This window comes from Bacillus rossius (genome assembly GCF_032445375.1).
Source record: "Bacillus rossius redtenbacheri isolate Brsri chromosome 9 unlocalized genomic scaffold, Brsri_v3 Brsri_v3_scf9_2, whole genome shotgun sequence".
NCBI classification, from domain to species: domain Eukaryota; kingdom Metazoa; phylum Arthropoda; class Insecta; order Phasmatodea; family Bacillidae; genus Bacillus; species Bacillus rossius.
The window spans coordinates 15,318,356-15,342,234 of record NW_026962013.1 but is presented as its reverse complement, the minus strand read 5'-3'; the positions used below and the strand labels follow the sequence as shown (position 1 = coordinate 15,342,234).

At 36.7% G+C, this 23,879-nt stretch overlaps 2 protein-coding genes across 2 annotated transcripts in view; one reads left to right on the top strand and one right to left on the bottom strand.

Moving 5' to 3' along the window:
* LOC134543276 (ligand of Numb protein X 2-like) overlaps positions 1 to 12,671 on the top strand; it is a 92,008-nt gene extending 79,337 nt beyond the window's left edge. Inside the window, exons 9-10 of the mRNA XM_063388186.1 lie at positions 1,805 to 1,954; positions 12,186 to 12,671. Coding sequence (XP_063244256.1) covers positions 1,805 to 1,954; positions 12,186 to 12,308 — 273 coding nt within the window. The 3' untranslated portion in view covers positions 12,309 to 12,671. The remainder of the gene's footprint in view (positions 1 to 1,804; positions 1,955 to 12,185) is intronic.
* Positions 12,672 to 15,311: 2,640 nt separating this feature from the next.
* The window catches only part of LOC134543277 (pre-mRNA-splicing factor 18), a 29,914-nt gene continuing 21,346 nt past the window's right edge, over positions 15,312 to 23,879 (bottom strand). Inside the window, exons 5-6 of the mRNA XM_063388187.1 lie at positions 20,990 to 21,202; positions 15,312 to 16,010 (exon numbers count right to left, since the gene is read on the bottom strand). Coding sequence (XP_063244257.1) covers positions 15,771 to 16,010; positions 20,990 to 21,202 — 453 coding nt within the window. The 3' untranslated portion in view covers positions 15,312 to 15,770. The remainder of the gene's footprint in view (positions 16,011 to 20,989; positions 21,203 to 23,879) is intronic.

Here is a 23,879-nt window from a genome sequence, read left to right as displayed (position 1 = left end):
TTAATAGACGTAAGCCACCTTTTCTATGTACCTTGAAGAATAATGATAATGTATACAAATATTACTAATTTCAACAAATATGAGTTTCTTACCACAAACTAGTAATAAGTAATAAGACAAAAAACAATTTTATCTTCTGCTCATATATAAATATGTAGTTATAATTTCTCATATTTCTTTTGTGTTAGAATATGTAATATCATTTTCAATTACTGAATGTTTTTCATAGATATGTTGTTTGTATTTTATCTAAGGTTTACCAAGGTTTTTTTTGTTTAGTGTATCTGCTTGTTGTTGCTTGCTTTGCAGTACCAGCCTTATTTTTGTCATTAGTATTTGTTCATTATGTGTTGTTTTTTTTAATTTTGCTTTTTGCTATCATTATTGGATTATTGCTGTCTGTTCTGTGCCTATTACCAAGTATTTCAAAACAATTTAATTGCATGTGACAAATAAAATGAATAAATATGAACAAGCCTAGACAAAACATATGATTCAGTGGAAGGAATTACGCCAGAAAAAAATTAAAGCACAAATAACACAGTTAAAAGAAAAACTGTAAATACAGACAACCACAATTTGATCATGTATTCATCTTAGTTGTCTATTAAATATGTAATTGAAATCAATTTTCCCCATTGCAAGAATGAATTAAAAAAAAAAAAAAATCTAAGGAAATTTTATGCAATGTTTACAGATAATATAAAACTTAAACAAACCTAAAGGAGTGATATGCTGTAACATTTTTCAAAAGATACAAAAATTTACTTTCATGCAAGTAGTAAAAACGTAACAGCAACATAATGCTTTATTTTGTTGTAGATGGCAAATTTATACTGCTCTCTACTTTCCAAGTTGAATTGGAAAGGCTATAAGAAAAATAAATTAATTTGTTAGTTACAGCTTTTCAGTGGAAGAATGTTAACTTATCAAGTAATTGCTATATATTTTTATAACATAAATGGTATTAATTATGTCACCGTACCCTGTTAAAGAGGAATCGCTTGTTTTGACAGGTGTCCTACTCAACATTGAGACTTTGATGGTGGAATATTATTATGTATTTTGAAACGTATGACCCAGTTTAGCTATTCATGCATCTTGCAGTGCCCACGTGGAGTTCACAACGGGCTTTCATCTTCCCCCTCCTTCCACAGGGAAAATACAGCCTTCATTATACGTTTGACGTACGGAGCCCCCATCCTGCTGGCACAACAGACGCCGCAAGTTGAAACCGGACAGAGTTTAGTTCTAGCTTTGAATATATATACTGTATAGAAGTTGCCAGCCCAGGTTAAAATTTCTAATACGGTTTGAGGTAGTTGGATAATTCACCACCGCAATCGCCACCATCTCTAGGGCATCGACTTGTGGTGGTCCCTAGCGGACAAGTGTCGAACTCTTCAAAACACCCCGTCCCCTTCCCGTTGAACGACCTTGATCTGCAGTGATTGATAGATGGGTGGGTGCGGGGGAATGACAGCGGGCGACAGTGCAGCGCTCTAACATGTAAATAACAACCTAAGACGATACAGGGCGTCACGGCAGCGCACTGCAGCGGTGAAGTTTCCAAGCTGCTCATCATACGCTCCTGAAAAACGTAGAGTAAATCCTATCCACTCGCGACTTCTATACAGTATATATATTTTCAAAGGTTCTAGTTAGAGAGTCTGATGGGAGACACCTTTATCAATTCCTGACCTGAAAAAGCTGTATAGAAAATTAAAAAAAAAAAAAAAAAGAGCTGCAACGCTTGTGAAGCAGAACCGTGCAGTGTGGGATGTGACATCGCTGCCGGCGGCAGGTTCTCATGGTGGAGCTGACGCGGGGCTGGAACAGCCGGCTGGGGTTCAGCCTGCGGGAGGATGGGGCATGCACGGTGATCAGCGCCGTGTACGCGGACAGTGTTGCTGCCAAGGACGGGCGGCTGCGGGCGGGGGACCAAGTCATCATGGTGAGCGATCTTCCTGCCCTCAGTGTGAAATTTAGAGATGAACAGTACGAATATGAAGTGAAAAAAATTAATTATTTTTGTAGAAATATACTTTCAATACAACTACCGTATACCTAAGTAAATTATACTAAAAAAAAAAAATTGCGCCTTTCAGTACTTGCAAGTGATGTGTAACATCTAACCTTATCCTTAGGTACAAGAATTTATGGTTTTATTTTTAGACCGATTTTGTTTTTTAAAACAGGAGTTTTCATTGTTATTGGTTTTATTTCTAGGTATGTATAGTGTCTGTACTCGCACAATTTTTATATTATTCGACAAATATGTAACTATAATATTTTGTTGTACCAAAATAGTCTTCTTTTGACGGACACATGATGCACTTATACACAAAATCATTAGTAATTAGCATGTCTAGAACAGAACTACTAAAAAATAAATTGACAAATTTTTGTGTGTTTGAAAATTACACCATCATTAAAGTTTTACAAATGAGTTGCAAGATCAAACAATGTAACATTACTTTTTTCCAATTCATTTTGGTACAAAATGCTTGCTAAATAAATGACATTCAATTAATTTACCAAAATAATTAATAAAGTTTTTGCAATTTGAGGCAAGTGTTGTGAAATTGTTGATAAAATTCTGTTTTTAATAACATTTTGGTGCAAAATAGTGTATTAACTTGCATTTTGGTTGTAATGTTGTACTGTTGGTTTATCGCAATTCACCATCTAATCTTGTCCCACTGTGCCATATCACAAACTACATATTATCACAACATGTATAAAATTGTGGAATAATATATTATACATGATTTCACAAAGTATTTATAATGTATTATAAAAGCCACTGGCAATGTGTCGTGCTGTTCAAGACTACTGTTAGCAAAACAAACAATAAACTGCAGAGTCTTCTTTCTCCCTCTTTTTTTAAACACCACGGAAATGTTTACGCTCGCTGACAAGCTGCAGCACGAATGCAAACTGTAGGCCGGTCCTAAAAATTGAATGGCGCATGCTAAGATGTCACACATAAAAAATAAGTAAATGAGACTAGTTTTGAGAGTTAGTAAAAAGAATGATGAGCTACAAGGAACTTGACACTTAGGCAAAACAGAAATTTAAGGGTGTTTGAAGCTTCGAAAAAATTTAATTGAAGATAACTTTGTCTCAAAGTAATTGTTAATTTGTTAAATTCTTGTAGCTTCTTTGAGCAATGGTATACCAATGTCTGATGTAAATAAAAATCACTTATTTACACAGTAAAACTGAGTTAATAAATGTTAAGCAACAATAAACATTATTATTAAAGCATATGGTGACGGTAAATGTTGGCAATCTGATATTATTACGTTAACATGAAGGGTTAGCCAACAGGTAGTGATTTATGAATAAAAAAAATTTTGCTTGATGTGCCAGGAGAATGGGGACCAAAAATCAAATTACAAACATAAAATTCATTAAATGACATTTATTAGCATGAATTTTGAACCAAATTGCATGAACTAAATTGTTTGGAAAAAATTAATATTATGTGGTTTGATCTTGCATATTTTAGTAACATGTTTTGACATTAGGTGGCACATTTTTCAGATGCACACAAATTTGCAAATATATATATATTTAAGTAAATATGCATAATACTAATGAATTAATTGTATAAGAACATCATGTGTCTGCCAAAATGGACTAATTTCTCCAAAAAAAGTATTAAGAAATAGTTGATTTCCATATTTGTTAAATACTAGGTAACACCCTATTTTTACGAACAAAGGCACTGCATGAATCTAAACATAACACATAAATTTCCTGTTTTAAAAATGAAAATGAATTATAAATAAAACCATACACTCTTGTCCCTACTAATAACTGCCAAAGACGTGCAAGTATACACAATACTTAACTGTTATGAAATATGTGACTGCAAAATAATCCAGGATTAAACTTAAATAATAGTAAATATTGTTATGACAAACTTAAACTGGAATAATCAACTCTGTGCAAAAGCGAGACTGCCCCTAAACACAGCATTGTTTACTAGTGTCCAGTGCCAGTGCCAGTGCCACCTAACATCTGCATATATGTTTTGTGACACGTCCTATACAAGTTTGGTCAATCAAAATAAACCAAAACTACAGTCAAATTGAAGTTTATACACCCCATAACACCAAAAAAAAAAACACAAAACACAATGAAAAAAATTTAATTAGGTCAAAGCAAAGTAAATAAATGCAGTCTGCAACTGATACCTTACAGACATGGCTAAAGGCCTACCTACTGAGTGAGAGAAACACAAGGAAACATGTAAATATAATGATTTTGGCCTTTGAATATTGCACCAAAAATAAACTTAAACAACACCACCGTGAAACTACATATAACTGTGTGCTTTTGCGCATCTATGTCTAACAATTTGTGATGTCACTCTGGAGATATTTTGTTTAGTTGGTATAGGGAAATGTACGTTAAATTGTGTTTACATATTAGTATCCAAAAATGTTGAAGGTTATGGCAGTATTCCATTACAGTAAATAAGAAGATACATTTGATAACTGTAATTCGTTTAATTGCCTAAATTTGTCTAAATTAAGTTTTTTATCAGTAGTTTTATCTTTCTCCATACGACCTAGGTTTCAAATGGATTATAGCATTTAAGTTTGCCCAGTTTTTAATATAGGTTAGAGTGTTTTTTTTAAAAATACATATACAACACAAGTTTGGCTAAAATAGTAATATATTTGTAGCATTGACTCCAGTTAATTTTTTGCTTCCACCATGACAAGTGCATATCATCGATGAATACATCCGTGATAAATATCATTACATAGTATAAAACAATGTCGCTTCCTGCTGTCTGTCTGTCCCTATGTATGCTTAGATCTTTAAAACTACGGATTTTGATGCATTTTTTTTAATAGATAGTGATTTAAGAGGAAGGTTTATATGTATAATACATGCATAATATAGTAGAGAAACATTGATAATTTTAGAGGTTTCTAATCTGATGTAAATAAACACATTTTTTTGCGCTTACAATGCAAACGCTGGCTGAACCCTACGAGATAGATCAAAATATTGTACTACAGTATTGTACACCTTAAAAAGGTCTACAAAAATGTCCGCAATGGTATATGTCTATCTTTTAGGGATATCCCACAGTAAAATTTTTTTTCCTATACTTTTTACGAGAAATAATGGCTTATTTACGAAGCGATTTTAAGCAATACAGCATTAATCCTTATCCAATTAAGTACCTTAAATACATCGTGCATTTAATATAGATCAATATGGCCCTTTTACAGCATGTAATTTAAATGAATATTTTTGAAGATATTACAGATTTAAAATGCAGGGACATAGCGGTTGCGGTGGTACCGGCTGGGGGGCCGGCGGCACGTGCCTATAAATAGTGCGTCGAAGGCCGCGCTTCGCCCTACAGCATTTTATGATTAGCAGCGATCGCACACGTTTATTAATAAAAACGTGCTTTTCAGCGCGACAACTTTTTCCATACTTATAAGTACGTTACGATAAATTAAAAAAATATATATTCTAAATTGTATGATAGTATTTAAATACTAAAGTGAATTCTTTTTTAAGACGTGCTTTTCAGCAAGACAATTTTTCGTAATTGTATGTTCGTACTTTAGTCGGTATTAAGGTTAATTTTTAAACTGCACTTATAGTAAGTAACTGCACTTATAGTAAGTACATTAGGTTAGTTAGGATTAGATTGAAACCATAATTTATCCATTGTATTTCTTCTATTAAGATCTTGGTTTGAATTTACAGTTGTTTTGCTGTTGATATTTGTTGATTATCTTTTGTTTTTAGTCGAACGAATAGTAAGTAAAATATTTTTTTACTGCAGCACATACCAATTATATGACAATTTGTTCATAATCATAAGTATAGTTTTAAGGTGTGAGATCAAACAAGAACTGAGTAAATTTTGTACATGTTTGTATTGTCTAATGACAAAAAAGCTGTGAGCGTTGTATATAAAGACATTCTGTAGTACATTTGGTATCAGTAGAGACATGCAGTTTTGGGGTTTATTTTATAGCAAAATTCGTTGTTATTTACCCTTAAAAGTGGTGTTATCATACATCAAAAGCGGTGTTATTTTTTAAATAGTTTTAGCACTATAAATTTAAAAAATTAAGCTAAGCATACCTTGAAATTTTGGACACATTCTTGCATTGTACAGTTGCACTAGCAGCAGTAATTTACAATCGAATTTACACATCACTTTTTACATACAGTAATTGAAAATATTTTAGTACCTAAACCAGCAAGAATAAATATGAAGTCTCTAAAATAGTGACATAAACACATGGAACAAAATCCTCAAACTTTAGCTCTCGAAAGCAAAAGTAGCCATGATACACAAATTAGCCTCACTTAAATTTGTCCTGCGGTCTGTTAAGACTGTGTTATATGAGGACAAAAATCGTTCACAGTCAACGTTTGCAGAAGGCATCCAGATGGCTTCAAGGCAGCTGGAAGCAAACAATGGCTGTGACAGCTTTACTACATTCAATGACTTCACTACGTCCACTGAATTGTCTGTTTCCATTTGTTTTGTAACAATGTCCTGAAGCTGACCAAAACCAGCTGTTAATTCTTCAGTGCTTATGGAGTAGAGACTATGGACAGTTTTCAGTTTCTGCACCATTTCTGGGTTTAATTTAGCAAGCAACAAACTTTCCTGACTAAAAATTTGAATTGCTTCAAATCTCTTTCTACTTGGGTCAGTTGTCATGAGAGAGTTCAGTTTGGAAAGGGCTTGTGTTGCTGTTCTTGTGATGGACACTTTAGCTTCAGCAGCTTTAGCGGGGGGCATGTTAGACAAAGCTCTACTGGTTGCCTCAAAATAAATGCCACGAGTGATGTTTTCAAATTTTTTTTTTATACCTTGCAAGTCCCCATATAGTGAATGGGCAGTTGGATACAAAGAACCTTCAAGTTTCTGTATTAGCTCTACAAGGCTCTTGGCATGCTCTTTCACAAAGACAGCTTGACAAAGAATGAGAGAAATGTCATTTTCTGTGAGTGAACACAGAAACTCAACCCCTGAATTTTGTGTTGCCTTTAGTTCATCTGTTTTGCAGAAATCAACAATGTCATGTATGTAGTCTGCTACATAAAAAACGCTGTTGAACCAGGAATTCCATCTAGTAACAACAGGAAGTGGGAACAATGGACGTTTCTCTCCATGCTTTTCTTCAAGAAAGCTAGCATACAGGTGCCTTCTTTTCCTGGTGTTGTTGAACACATTTTTTATTTTGCTCATAGCATTGTTCAACTCAGGCAACTCTTTCACCCAGACATTGCCAACTAGATTTAACTTATGTGCCCAGCACTGGACATGCGTTAACTGGTCTCCAAGGATTACTTCGAGAGTACTAACAGCCTTGGTCATATAACGAGCAGCATCGGTTACTACTGAGAGCACATCACCATACTGTACATTGTACATTTTGAGTGAATCTAAAATTGCCCTCACACAGTTTGTGGCATTAGCAGCTTCAAGAAAGTGAACTCCTGCAACAAATATTTCTGGTTTATCCTGTTGAAGATTCAGAATTCTAAATAAAACAACAAATACACACCTACCCATTTTATCTGTTGTTTCGTCGCACAGTATGTCAATTTTTTTGTCCTTTAATGCAGTTTTGGCATCTTCAATTCTGCATTTGGCTATGTCCCCTACATATTTCTCACGGACTGTTCTCGCAAGTGGCATGTCTCCAGCACCTTCGATGTATTTGTTCAGCCATGCCCTGATATTAGGATCATCAAGCTTTTCAAGGGGTATATTTGCCTTTATAAAGGTCTCTGCTGTTTCCTTTATAAATTCCAACTTTTTGTCTTTTTGGACATTATTTTTTGCTGTCTGAAACGCTGAAGATATTGACGACTGGCGTTCAGACGCACTAGATGAGCCTTGCAATGAAGAGAGACGCTTCTTGTGTTTTTCACTGCCTACATGTTTTTCACATGAGTCTTTCCTATCCCAAGAGACGGTGACATTACAGTGACGACAAAAAAGTGTGGTTGAATCACTAGCATAAAGTCCGTGTTGAGAAAATTCAGAGGCTCGCTGTTTTGCAGTTACCGGCACTTTAGGCATTTTAATAGGCCTAATGTTTTAGCCGACCTTTAAATTGTACACCTTTAATTTATTTCACAGACGTTGAAAACTATCTGTAACAAAATTCGACCCGTTAAACTTTAACTTGCGCACAACAGAATGTTACGAATCGTCACCGTGTTTGCATTTTAAATTTGGTATTTGGTTAATAAAAATGGACGCAATGGACAAACAACGCTAAAGACTATATAAGAGAACAACGCTTCGAGAAACAACCTGCTGTAAACACCGTGATAATCGACTGTCCAGGCGAGCCGAATATCAAAATACAGCAAAACCCCTTATTTGCACTTTTCATGGGGACAAAGTAAAAAAGTGTAAAAAGCGGGAAAGTGTAAATAAAGGGAAAAGTAAGAAATACGTTAAAGTTAATTAAAATACAGTCGCATCCTGCCGCGTTCAGAACGGGCTACATTACACAGTAAAAATAAATAAAAAAGGGGCGCAAATTGATGAAAATTTACCGTCAATTGCGCGCCTTGCGCGGAGAAAGGTCATTGTACTCGATCATCTGTTGTTACAGTGCGGCCCAGTGCGGCGTCTGTTCTCTGAGCTGCGCATGCGCAGTATAACTCATTCAATGCTCCGCCCAGACTCGTGACCTTCCATCAGCAGCCAGCCAATAGAAGCGAGCCTAGCGGAAAAAAATATAAGCTCCACCTCCCGTGTACCAGTTTTGTCCAGTTCTAATACCAGTTTATTGGTATACGCACCCGCTTACTCGCTGCCGTGACATGTTCAAGTTTACGTTCATCTTGATGTCTTGATACCAATAATTAATAATTTACGATCCCCACAAATAAATGGTTAGTTTAAAAAATATGCGTCAACAGTATAATACTTCCGAAATTATATAATACGTATAAAACAGTTACCAAGATTCCACTCATTTTATCTTGTGAAGTTCATGTCTCGTACCAGTATTTCGGCTAAGTTGTGACATAAATACAGTATCAGCACTTACAATGTTACGATAATATTTCCGACATTTCCGTTACGTTTCTATATTCGTGAGTTTACGTTTTTCCCTAGTACATTTTAGATTGTCTCCTGCTGTAATTACTCGGACTTTTACACGCCTAGGCTTAAATTGTTACATGTTTAGAAATAAAAGCAACTTTTCATGTTATAAAATACACTGTGTGGGTAGTTATCTTTGGTTTTTTGTTGTTTCACGTTTGTTACTGTATTTACAAATTGAATTGCCGTGTTCGAATGAGGAAAATGTTCTGACTGTTCGCCGAAAATTCAAGGATTTCGCGTTATTATCCAAAATGTGAGAAATTCGCGTTATTCTTAAAAATGTACTCAAATTCGCGTAAAAATTCGTTTTATCGCAATCGCGAAATATGCATGTCTCTAGGTATCAGCATTGCACCCTTGCGAAGCCGGGGCGGGTCGCTAGTGTAATATAAATACAGTCTGTAGTAAGAAACTACTGCACAGGAAAATGAAATGGTAATTGTAAATGCTAGCAAAAATTATTTTGTTTAGTTTACCAACTTCTGAACAAGGCATTTCTTTGAAAAATACAAAAATGTGTATTTATCATTGCACAAATCTTTTAATATTTAATTTTTTAAAGTTTTCAAAAATTCTGAAATTTTCTTTTTCTGCAGTTATAACTGCAAATCTGCTACCCCGCTTCCCTGAACTTGGCCATCACACTTTAGACTTCTCTACCTGCGGCTTGTATCCCTATTTAAAATAATGGTGATTTCTCAGAAAAGGTGCACTACTAAAAAAAAATTGCAAAAAGTTTTTTTGATAGTACTAAGTGTCCTGATAAATGTTATTTGATATTTTTAATGTTGATAACCTAACCTAACCAATTATTTACATCAATTCATAATATTTTAAAATCAGATTGCCTAACATAACCAAATGTTCAAACACGTGCACACTATTTTACACTGTTTGAAATAAGACTTGTCTAATCCTACCAGCCATTCATACAATCTAACAGTATTTTAAATGCAGCTAAACTAACTTTATAATTTTTTTATATTTTGGCGTAACTACTTACAATATCTAAATGTGAATTTACAGAAACACCATATCTAAATGTGAATTTATAGAAACACCAAATATCGTGGAAAAAACTAAAAAAAAATACGGTTTTTGATCTTCATTAAAATGTTTTCAGAAAATTGCCAAACTAATTGTAATTACCTGCACAAGGTAAAACCTACTCTGTAGCATGAAGATTAACATGGCGATATAAGAAACTGTTACAACCTATAATGTGGGGAGAACTGGGTTTGTAAGGGATAGCCCAATTAAGTTATATTACAGTATTATTAATTACTAATATTTACATTGATAATAAATAACTGTACTTCAAAATGTCCGGTCATAAATCACTTGTACCTAAAAATGTTTATTCTAAAGTCACTCAATGTCTTGTCAAGTTCTGCAGTGGTTTGCCCCTTTACTTCGCGCAATGTCCGCACACAGTCGCCGCACTCTCGCTCTCTTTGACGATGTTGCACTTCCCTTCACTAGGAATCCGATCGGAACTGTCGCGGGCCTCACTCGGAACTCTAGCGGAGGCCGGCATCGCTGCTTAAGTACTCGTGCGTCGTCCTTCCAGAACAGACTAGATTGGCTGTGACGAATAACGTCATCCCGGGCCGACCCGACGCCCGAACAGTCCAGAAGGGCCGAGTCCGTTCTTGCTGCTCCGCGCGGGATTGCCAGTCGCTCAGCGATAGCTTTGAATATATATACTGTATAGAAGTCGCCAGCCCAGGTTAAAATTTCTAATACGGTTTGAGGTAGTTGGTTAATTCACAGCCGCAATCGCCACCATCTCTAGGGCATCGACTTGTGGTGGTCCCTAGCGGACAAGTGTCGAACTCTTCAAACACCCCTTCCCCCTCCCGTTGAACGACCTTGAGCTGCAGTGGATGATTGGTGGGGGGTGCGGGGAATGACAGCGAGCGACAGTTTTGCGCTCTAACGTGTAAATAACAACCAAGACGATACAGGGCATTACAGGCAGCGCACTGCAGCGGTGAAGTTCCCAAGCTGCTCATCATACGCTTCTGAAAAACGTAGAGTAAATCCTATCCACTCGCGACTTCTATACAGTATATATATTCAAAGGTGATAGATAACAGCGCCGAGGGAGGACGATGTGCGGGGAGAAGCGATGACCCTTGTAATCCGGCCAGGCACATGTGGTATGCCTTACGTCAGTGGGTTGCACGTAACACGGCGTATGACACTTGTGGCCGTGCAGGGCCGCCAGCCAGCACCGAACCTGGCACGTGTTGCGGTCCTGTCTGTGTTTGTAAAACTTCATTTGTGTAGCTAAATGAAACCTAAATATCAATGGTGAACTTGAATCTGTATTCTACATTCGTAAAAAAAAATTTAAAGAAAATTTTGCTCAACTGTTTAAGACTAGACCCACACAAAAAAAAAATCATCTCAAGATATGTTGGTATAAAACTTAATAACTATTAACATTAGTATTTTTTGCACAAATATGCTGAATTTTGACAAGATATAGTTTCTAAAAGAAAGTTTAATTCTTGATTTAATTAACGTATGTTTATTTACTGTCATTGGACAACCTTATCACAATTAGGAATTTTCTCATTTCATATCAAACTATCATTAAAACCCATGCTAGATTAGTGCCAATATTGTCTGCAATACCTCCAATGTGATGTATGTGCGCAGAATAAAAAAATATGTTCCCCAGTTCAGGCAGGCCTGTGTACTAATTAGGCCATGTAACCCCCCCTCGCCTAAAAAAGTTCTATAGGTTTAGTTCAATTTCTCGATCTGATATTTGAAAAAAAAAATTATGTATTAATGGATGATATTATGAAAAGAAAAACCATAAAATCTTGTATCATTAACATAAGCTATTCTTCAAATTTCAAAAAATTAACCTGTTTGAGGGGAATAGAATTGATGAATATGAATTGTCCGAGTAGATTCCTTCTTTTTTTAGTACTTCAAATCAAATTTGACAGTTATTAATACATTATGTTCTAAAGATATTATATGTGATGTGACTCCAGAGATGCATGTTAATAAAGCTCACATTTTTGTGCAGGTGAACGATGAAGACGTAACCAACATGAGCACCGCGGACGTGATAGACCTCCTGAGGAAGATGCGTGGCACAATAGGCATCACGGTGTTGAGGAAGCAGAGACCTTGTACACAGACTTCGTGACTGCACCATTAGGGGAATGCCTAGGTATCAATGTTTTCTGCTCCTGCGATGGAATGGTGTGGTATTTACTGTGATGTAGCTGTAAGGAAAGAAATCTATAAAAATATAGCAAATTAATGTACCTATTTTACAAATTGTGTTCTTCCTGAACAAGGTTTCACTACTACAGCTATGAAAGAAATGGCAAGTAAAGTAGGCCGGGAACATGCAGCAAATATAAAATGAATAGTAATACCCTGTTTTCTCGTATAATCGTCGCACATTTTATTCTAAAATCGAGTTTCAAAAGTAGGGGTGCGACGATTATGCGGGGGAAAAAAAAGTTATTCACAAAAACAAAACCCGTTCATGGAAAGTACTTTTATTTAAAAAAAGGTTGAGTATACAAGCACACGCCAAACAATCTATATTAATAATTCCTTAAACAAAAACCTTTCTTCAACTTTAAATAGAAAAACCAAAACTCTAACGCGAATGCAAGCCACTTGAATCTGATGTGAACTAACATGTTGTAGGACACACTTGCCACGAAAGAATGCGGGCTATCAAATGTAATTAACTCTGCACCTGACAGAGACTGCGCGTTGCATCCAATCGGTGAGATATCGATATTCGACTACGTGCGCGCGCTCTATACGGGAAGCAACATAACCAAACATGAATGATGCGTTGGCTACATTTTTATAAGCGGTACGCCGCGGTAACGCAGACAATCAGATAAAGAAAATACAGTTTAAAAACATCTTCAAAAGAAAATGCACGTTAGACAACTTTGTATTTCCGTTAATTAAATAATTAAGTGGTAATAACCGGAATTAAATTTTAGATTATACCTACACCGCGGCGACGCAGACGATCAGATAAAGGAAATAACGTTTAAAAATGTCTTTATAAGAAAATTTACACATCAAACAACTTCATATTTTTCCATTAATTTATTAAGTAGGTAAGTGGTAATGACCGAATAAATATTACATTTCTACTTTAAAATACATAGTTTTATACAAAAATGATACCTACACAAAGCGCTTGGGATCTACTAACGGGACCAAAAACATCATGGTACGTTTACGCGAGAAGTTTTTTTATCCAAATTTTGACAGCTTCGTTGCGACGAATATGCGATAAAACATGGTATGTATATGTTGAACCAGGTTTTACAGTACATGTCTAAAGCTTGTGTGCAGCTTGGTTGATTTTTGTATGCTTTTACATACCATGGTGCATAGATTGGTACAGTTTTGAAAAGTCCAAGTTTGTAAGGAAACGAGCAAGATTATTTTTAACATTTCATGAGTGGTATTTGCATCCCATACAGCGATGCATACCTGCCAACTTTTTAGTATGGTCATCAAGAAAACTTTTCAATTGGGAAAATGTATCGTAAATCAAATGCGGCAATTTTTTACATGCTTTATGTGCAATTATTTTCTATTATTCTATTCCATTTGGTTTCTGCTAATTTACTAATGACATGAAGGGCATATTGATGGCCTGGAATGAAAACCTCATACAGTCAATATTGTAAATGTACTGGGAAACTAAACCTATCCAGAATGTGCCAATTTACACAGCATGCATATGAAAAGCAAAATGATCAAGTACAAAACAAAAGCAATAGTATTCACTAAACAAGATTACTTAAAGACATACCTTGCTATATCACATGTTTGTTACATACTTCAGTCATCTCCTGATTATCATCCTTGATGTAATTTTAAGACTTAGAATGTGCAGCAGTTGCCTTCTTTGCTTTACCTAATAAATCTGAGGTAAATCTTTGTTCATAACAAACACAATTCCTTGATTTCAACACAGAAATAGACTGCAAAGTTTTAGATGACATGAAGGACCTAAATTGGGTTCTGTTTATTTTACCATACTGAAAATGCGCTCACATTCTGAATTACTGTGGGGGATTGACAGAATTGATAGCATTTGACCGTCTGTTATACTTCAGGAAGCCATCTACTCCACGAACTCTTGATAATTCAGCCCACTTGACATCAACAGTGCCTGCTTTCGTCACTTCCAACCCCGTGTGTGCAGTACTGGTGAAAAAGCTACCAATCTTCTTATTTTCTTCCTCAGAAAGCAAGTTTTTCATATGCTTAGGACACTTAACGTGTGTAGTAGGTCGGACCTACCTCCATGAGCAATACTAAAATCACACCGGTACACTGTGCAAAACACAAAAGTTTCTCCTTTTTGCGATTTCAGAATACACGAGAATTCGTTTTTATACGCAGCACGGTAAGTCTGAATATATTTCTTGTTGGCTAGCTTACTCATGGTTCCCATCACGTAAATACAAACGAAAAAAAAAAAAAAAAAAGGTTGCGCAGCACTACATTGGAACTACGAACAATAGTCAGCCATTTTGGACATAATATAAGGAACAAGGAACAGACCAAGGAGGTAGGGCTGACGTCACAATTGTGGTCCGTTCCTCCGTTTAAGGAAGCACTTTTTCGTTGCGTTAAGTGGAAAACAAACGTATACCAGTCCAAACCATATAAAAATAACTAACTATTTCTTGTTTTGTTTTTATTCCGCCTTCCGTCAGTGCGTCGGTAACATGGCCGGTACAGTAAAAGTTGGCAGGTATACATGGCCGGTACAGTGAACGGTAATAAACCACCACGCAAAAATAAATCCGTAAGATCTTAGACGTCCGTAAAACCGTAAAATAGTATTAAAATCCGTAAAACTTACGGACAATCCGTAAAAGTTGGCAGGTATGGCGATGTATGGTGATTACTTACTGAGGGTGAAATGTAACACTAACAGCTGTGTCTTCTCCCTTCAGAGTATCTCAAGAGGAATCAAAGACCAGGAAGATCCAACAATATCTTTACTGGCCAGGTTCTAATTACAGTAACTACATAATTTCGTAGTCGTCCTAGTCTAGCACATATCTCTTTTGCATTCACTGTGCTTCTGTCATATTTGCTATTAACGTGCAACATATTGGGATAAGAAAGAAACAAATAAGCTAAAATATTGTATAGTAAAGTGAAATCAGTTTTAATAACATAGTACATTTTAAACATAATAAAAACGGACGAGAGATGTAAAGAGCAATGATCACAGTCTTGTCATCAAAGCAAAAAATTATGATCCAACTAACTTTGATTGTCTGTGGGCATACAACACCTTGTTTCGTTAAGCTATAAGTTGTCAAACATAAGATACATTAGCAACAAGTGTACACTGGAAAATTAAGTGGGAGAAATTTGAAAGTCCAAATTCAAACCTGTGTGTGTGTGTGTCACTTGCAAATTCATTAGAGATGCATTCTCCTATGCCAGGTCAGTCCATATACTATCCAGTAAGAAATCTGAAAGCACACATTGCTATGAGTATATTTTATAAATCCTATAAAACAGGATAACATATTCCATTTACACCACACACATGTTGAATTTAAGTAAATATTCCAATTTGGTATTCATAACAGATTCATTCCATTCGCGAATATTCCACACATCGGGATGGGTTTGTAGGGAAGTATTCTTGGCACTTTGTCATTAGTCTTTTCAGACCCTGCAAGTACTTTCTCTGTGTTTCATCATTCATAACATGAGCTACATTCTTGGAGAAAATCTTCTCTCTTCCTGTTCGGGCATGGATGCCCACCATTGTGACACCAATAGGCCACGGGGCATTCCCTATTGCCATCTGAAGATAAGAATCGCTTGCCTGAAAAAAAAAAGAAGGTATTCCAATTACTATTCTTGAACTAAAACAAAATGTGTATGGATATCCCACTTGGAAGGAGAAAAAAAAAAGGATCAAAACTCAAGTTTAAAATTTAAAAAAAAAAAAAAAAAAAAAGATGCATTGGCATCTAGCACAATTTCTTCAAAAGTTAAAATCCTTACATGACAAGGAAAATCAATCAAAAACTTGAAACTCATTAAGAACTGACTCATAACATTTATCAAAATAATTGCACTACCTGACAATTCCTAAACATCAAGTTAATTTTATTGATGAAATAGAAAAATAATTAAGATAATTTTATGTAAGATAGTTATAGTAACATATTATAGTTTTATAAAAAATAATCAACCACTAAAACATCAAAATTGGTAGGTGGGATATGTATTTCACAGTCTTTGATTTCTAACATTACTCCTTTTAACCATGCTCCACCAAACACCAAAACCTTACCTACCCAACCCCCTGAACCACCCAAACCCTCCACCACCTCACTGACTCCACCCACCCTCCCCTTCCATACTTACTCTCCTAACACTCCCACAACATACTGTCCCACCCTCCCCTAACCCATTGAACCTCTCAAACCTTCCAACAATCCACTAACCCTCACCCCCAACTCAACTCTATCCCATACCCACCTGACAGCATTGACCTCACCAACCTCTTACCCACCTACCAACTCTATTCCTCTTGTGCCTACTCATTCTTCCCAAACCATGCAACATAAATCTTCCTCATAATGATGAAATTTCCCCCCTAATTGCTAAAATTTAGCCCACATAAATAAAATTTCACTCATTTGCAAAAAATTTCTTCCACAAAGCTAAAATATTGCCCCCAATTGCTAAAATTTTGCCCACATAGCTAAAATATCTCCCACAGCAATACATTTTCGCCCAAATATATAAAAATTCGCCCCATTACTATAATCTTTCCCACAGCATTAAAATTTCACCATTTGCTAAAATTTTGCCTGTATATATATATATAATATAAACACCCCCCCCAGGACGTGACGTGACGTGACAGGACAGGACGTGACAGGACAGGACGTGACAGGACAGGACGTGACAGGACAGGACGTGACAGGACAGGACGTGACAGGACAGGACGTGACAGGACAGGACGTGACAGGACAGGACGTGACAGGACAGGACGTGACAGGACAGGACGTGACAGGACAGGACGTGACAGGACAGGACGTGACAGGACAGGACGTGACAGGACAGGACGTGACAGGACAGGACGTGACAGGACAGGACGTGACAGGACAGGACGTGACAGGACAGGACGTGACAGGACAGGACGTGACAGGACAGGACGTGACAGGACAGGACGTGACAGGACAGGACGTGACAGGACAGGACAGGACGTGACAGGACAGGACAGGACGTGACAGGACAGGACAGGACGTGACAGGACAGGACAGGACAGGACGTGACAGGACAGGACAGGACAGGACGTGACAGGACAGGACAGGACGTGACAGGACAGGACAGGACGTGACAGGACAGGACAGGACGTGACAGGACAGGACAGGACGTGACAGGACAGGACAGGACGTGACAGGACAGGACAGGACGTGACAGGACAGGACGTGACAGGACGTGACAGGACAGGACGTGACAGGACGTGACAGGACAGGACAGGACAGGACAGGACAGGACAGGACAGGACAGGACAGGACAGGACAGGACAGGACAGGACAGGACAGGACAGGACAGGACAGGACAGGACAGGACAGGACAGGACAGGACAGGACAGGACAGGACAGGACAGGACAGGACAGGACAGACCCCCCCTCCACAACAATTTGAGATAAAATGTGACACGCTACATATCTGAGGAGGAAAAAATGTCTACTCATATTTTAATCTGATAACTATTTTTCTTACTTTGCAAGTTGTTTTCAAAGAGGGCATCGAAACAAGTTTTCGAAATGGGAAATTATTGTCACATTATATAATAATTGAATGTAGAATAAATATTTTAAAACTTTACATTAAAAAAAAAACCATAACTGAAACTATTTTTTTTAAAAATTCAGATAATCTTTAACTGTTCCCAACTCGTACATAGTTCATCATGTTACTAAACTTCGTCACATGCTCACCTACTTCATTTCATCACCTACAGAAAATGTTTTACATTTTTGTGACCCACTAATTGGAGTAGCTGATAATAGAGAGACAACTGTTTCTTCCAACATTAATTCCCTTAAGGGATCGAGCACTACTAAAAAAGGGGGGGAGGGAAGGTTCATGCACACCTCTAATCTATAATATCAATTCCCCTACAGTTACAGTTTATAACTTTCATAGAGAACTATCTAGTGTAACACCACCCACCCAATAAAATATTAAAAAAATACAGTATGTCAATAAAAGAATGTCCCAATTATAAATTTTAATAGTATTAACTGTAAGCATTGTATTCTGTTGGTTCAAGGTCACAAAGAGAAACTCAAACAGTTTTAGATAAGCGCATGCACGAGTACTTCTATGTTGTTTTCTCACTTGCAGCACCAGCTACGCAGAATGGCGACTCCTGAGCATAAAGCATTTTGTGTTCTGCAATTTGTTAAGAGTGAATCTGTAAGTTCAGATGAACATGCATTTAGTTTAAAATTTAACTGTGGCAAAAACATCCGTGGATGGTATAGGCAATTCGAGACGGCAGAGCTCTTTCCCTGGCCTCCACGTTCACCTGGACTTTTAGTTATGTGGCACACATCCAACTTAAAGGTGCATATACAGTAGAACCCCGATTTTGCGAACACGGATTTAACAAAAACAGCGATTTAACGTAAAGGTTTTCAGAAACCATAAAAAAAAAACACCAATTTATTAAAATAATAATATAGATTTCCAAAAAATGAAAGTAAATAGTAATGAAATCTTATTAAAAATTACACTTTGTGGTGTCAGTAATAGAATGGAGGTACTATATATTAATATGTGCCTTTGCATCATCTGTCCAAATACGAAAAAATTAAAAAAGTTGTTCAAATTGCTTAAAAACTGCGGGCGCTGTAACTGAATTGCGTAGGTGCGTGCCATTGCGCGCGCCTGGATAGATAGACTGTCCGCGACACATGACGTCATGAAGGGTTTCTTTGTCCGCATCCCCCTCCCCCTCTTCTATGCCTGGCTTGACTCACCACGTTATCTTCCAAACAAGCCCGCATAGTAACAGTGCTAGCCAATAATCACACATTTCCAAATATTCCCTTTCCCATCCTCCAGGTTTTTTCAACTTGTGACCACGTCACACCAATACGCCATTATCATTATTCTCTAGAGGTGTAAAAGTAACGAAAAAAAGCGTCCCCGTATGTATTCGTTACTATAACAATTAGTACTCGTTACTATCGTATCACGTTACATTACTCGTTACTTCTGATACCGCATAACATGCTATGTTATGTTGCAGCAACGAATCGAGTCGTATTGCGTACACGTACAGTATGACGTCGCGTAAATAATAATAAATAGAATATAAACAATTAACAATATTTGATAATTAACAGTTTTTGTTAACCAAGAAACAATTAAATCTCATTAGAGCGGCTTTTTTATACTATCTCTTTTAAGATAACAAAAAAAAAAAAAACGTGAAAATACGCGATAATAAAAACTTATTTCTAATTTGTAAACAATACTTTCTTACTATGTTTCTGTTCCAATCTCAAACTTTGTCTACACACACAATACCTTTAATAAACAGTAAAAAACTTTGACGACGAATTTCCAAATTATACTTTACTTAATAAACAAACATCGTTCTTTGTAACGCAAATTCATCGAATATGCGCGCGCATGCGTAAAACATACGAAAAATGCGAGTAACGAGATGCAGCCGTGTGTAATGTTTCGTTACTCGTTACTAGATGGCACACCTGTTACTCGGTACCGAATACATACGGTTTGCTACAGCTTTATTATTCTCAGTAAGAGCTTTGTGCGCGGTGTTTAGTTTTTGGAATACGTTTTTTATAAGTGCTGCGCAGCTCAGCGAACAAAGAGAGTCAACCGGCGGCCACGCCGCGCCGTAACAGCAGCTGACCGAGTACAATGACCTTTCTCCGCGTACGGCGCGCTATGGACGGAAATTTTCCATCAATTTGCGGCCAATTTTTTTATTTTTTATTTTTTACTGTGACGCAATGTGTATGTAGCTCGTATTTGCAGGTTGCGACTGTATTTTAATACACTTTACCGTAATTCTTACACTTTACATATTTTTAAACTTTTATGCCTCATTTTTCCCGGTTTCTGAAAATCTGTATGTACGACCGAGGTGTACGTACGAACCGGGGGCGTACGAGCGAGATTAAAAGACGTTGAAGATGTAAAGTTGACGAAGTCTGAGATAGCACGGCAGCACAAGATATCAGCGTCGACCCTGTCTACGATATGGAAAAGGTAGGGAAGCGATTATGAGTGCGGGGGTCGTTGAAAATCGGAAAATCGGATTTAACGAAACATCGATTTAGAGTAAACATTTTCGGTAACCATAGCACTTCGTTAAATCGGGGTTCTACTGTATTGAACAATTTGTAAGAAAAACTAGGTTAGTTTACCTTCAGTTTGATGAGTGATTTGTTGTAAATAGTCTAATTTAAAATAAACTGTTATATAATATACCATTGAAACTTGGACATTCTTTTATGAACACCCTATATTTAGAAATCTGTGTCCATAAAAATTAATATATATATATATGTGTATATATATATATGTGTATATATATATATGTGTGTGTGTATATATATATATATATATGTGTGTGTGTGTATATATATATGTATATATGTGTATATATGTATATATATGTATATATATTTATGTGTATATATTATACACTCATGTAGGCAAATATTGCCAACTGGAAAAAAAACCACAGCAGAATCATTTTCGACAGCTAATGCACGTTCGAGTCACGCAGTCCCTCACCTTGATGTAATCTCTCTCAAGCATGTATCCCGTGATTTCCGTCAAGGAGTCCAGGATGTCTTCTGGCAACGACCTTGTCTTTAGCTTCCTCAGCAACGGCTTCAGGTACACTTGCGTCTGGGTGTAAGTCGCGCAGGCCAGCTTCCCGCGCACCGCCATCTTTTCCGCAGCGGGCCGGCTGTTCAGCCTGTTCCCCCACATCTTCAGCAGAAACTGCAAGCATGCAGTAAACACATTTCACTGCTTAACATCTTGTAGACAGTGAGAGATAAACACACGCTTCATCACATCTCAAGTGTGACAGTGCATTTTCACGGAGATTTGTATTATTACTGCTGGTACTTAAAAAATTATTACATATAAAATTCTCACCAACAAGAACTAAGATTACCACACAGCATTGCTGTTAGACCTGTGCGAAGTTTCGACTAAGCAAATAAATCAGATCTCTTTTTATCATTTGATTTGACTTCACCAAAAAATATGCTAGTTGTGAAGTGAAGCTTCGTGTTGTGTTTGTTACAAAGCTGTAAGACATTGGAAGCCTACAGTATGCTTATGAAAATATTTAAAAATTTTTAAATACTTGTTGCTTGAGCAACGTTTGTTACTTGAAAAAAAACCAAAAAGCCCATTTATTTTATGAATGCTCAATAATAATATTATTATGTAAGTTAATAATTTTTATTTAATGATGTTATGTACATATAAGGCCCAATCAGTAAACCAGTTCAGCTTCACCGAGATTCGAATTAACTTTGCAAATATTTTAAACACTCATTTTGATATTTGCTTTGCACCAAAAAAATTAATATTCACACAGGTCTAAATGTTGTCACACAAATTCATTGTGGGATTAAAAAAAAACCAAAATTATTTGCAGTGTGGCTTCATTTGGGTAAAATTGACCCAACAATTCAACGAGTGAATGCTTGCACAGCAAACAGATTATTGTTTCCACCTAAAGCCAGTTAGGTGAAACCAAACAGAACCTTACAAATTAAAAGTGTAACCAAATAGGGCAATCGATATCTGTGAATAATTTGAAATTAAATTCCACATTTCAAATTGAATAATTAATTATTTGTTACTAATAGATAAAGCTGGTAAGACTCTTTTACAAAAAAAATTAAAACTGTGCAGCATGTAAAAAAACAAGAAAATTTATTTGGATTGGTTTTATGCAACACACTGCATAATACAGTACATACTTGCTTTTAATAAATGTAATAAAATATCTGTAATTATTATAAAAAATTGTCTTAATATACATAAAATCAGTTTGATAAAAAATACAATTTTCAAACAAAATTTTTGCTGGTTTAAAATATTTACACCACACAATTAATGTAAGAATTATCAAAATCCACAGAAGTCTAATATCTAATAATATTAGATTAGTTATGAGAAATTTTAAAGATGCCTGAAGGATTGCTAGTTTTATATAATTTAAGATGTTTTCACTGCTATACTTTATATATAATAAAAAAAATTAACATCCTATTTAAAAAAAAATACTATTCTTACTAGTAGTGATTCCGTCAGCTGGACATACAGAGCTCCTCACATTTTGATGGCTTCATTCACAAAACCACCCCCCCCCCCCCCTTGCACACACACACACACACAGAGAGAGAGAGTTTTCAACATAAATCCAAGTCAAAAAATCTTGCTGAGGATTAAATTCAATTGATACAAGCATAGCAATCAAATGAGGAACAGTTTACAGATAGTGTTACATGCGTGCTAGGAGGAAAGGCCGCAATGTGTACCAGGAACTTGAGCGGGCCTTCCAGCTAGTCTAGCCAGCGGGCCCGCACAGGCGCTGTCACGTGTGCCCGGCCAGATTACAAGGGTCTGGACTAAACATCCCCCTCCACTTTCCGCTCACCATCCCGCCTCACACTATTGACACTGACACGTTAAGCGGCCTGGGAATTCTGCGGGTTTCCCAAGGCCGCTGCGCAGTGGCGTGAAGAAACGCCGCCTTTCTGGACTTTTGGGCATCGGATCAGCACGGGATGGTGCGAAATGTCACAGCCACTCTCGTCGGTTCGAGAAGGGCAATACAAGTATATAAGCAGCGACGCTGGCCTCTGCGGGAGTTCCGAGAGTTCTGCAAGGGAAGGGAAGTACAACATCGGCGAAGAGGGTGAGAGACCCCTCGAGAATGGCGCTATGCCGAGTGATGGGATTGAGAAACTAAGTGGCGTGGGACTGTGTGTATGGGGAGGCACGAGGTAAGGTCTAGCTTCAGTGAGGAGTGTGAACTGTGGAACTTGACAGACAATGAGTGACTTTCGAATAAACATTTTTAAGTGTCAGTGATTGGGAATCTGACATTAAGTAGAATTATTTATTACAGAGGTGCCCCCCCCCCCCCCCAAACACTATGACTCACCCCCTCTAACTTAATATTCCCCCCCTCCCCCGAAATTTTTTATGCCATTTTCTCAATGATTTACTCAATTATTTTATAATATTATACTTTTTTAGTATTATATTTTATCACATTTTGCATTAATTACAACTGATTTTCTAATAATAATTTTGGTCATATCAGGTAATATTTCCATCCTGAACCGACAGATGCCAAACTGCTTTTGTTGAGGAAAGTGCAGGGTTGCCAATTTGATTTACAAGATCCCTTTCAATTATCAAAGCACCAGAAACGTATTTTCACATTAGAAGCTATAATTATGTAAATAATATATATATATTTCTCGTCTTTTAACCACCCCCCCCCCCCCCTGAAATTTTAATGACGCAGTCTGCATCGTTACCCCCCTTGTGGGCACCCCTGTTTATTAGTTAAGTAAATATTAGTAATTAATAAAACTGTAATAAAACTTAATTGGGCTATCCCTTATGAACCCGGTAGTTCTCCCCA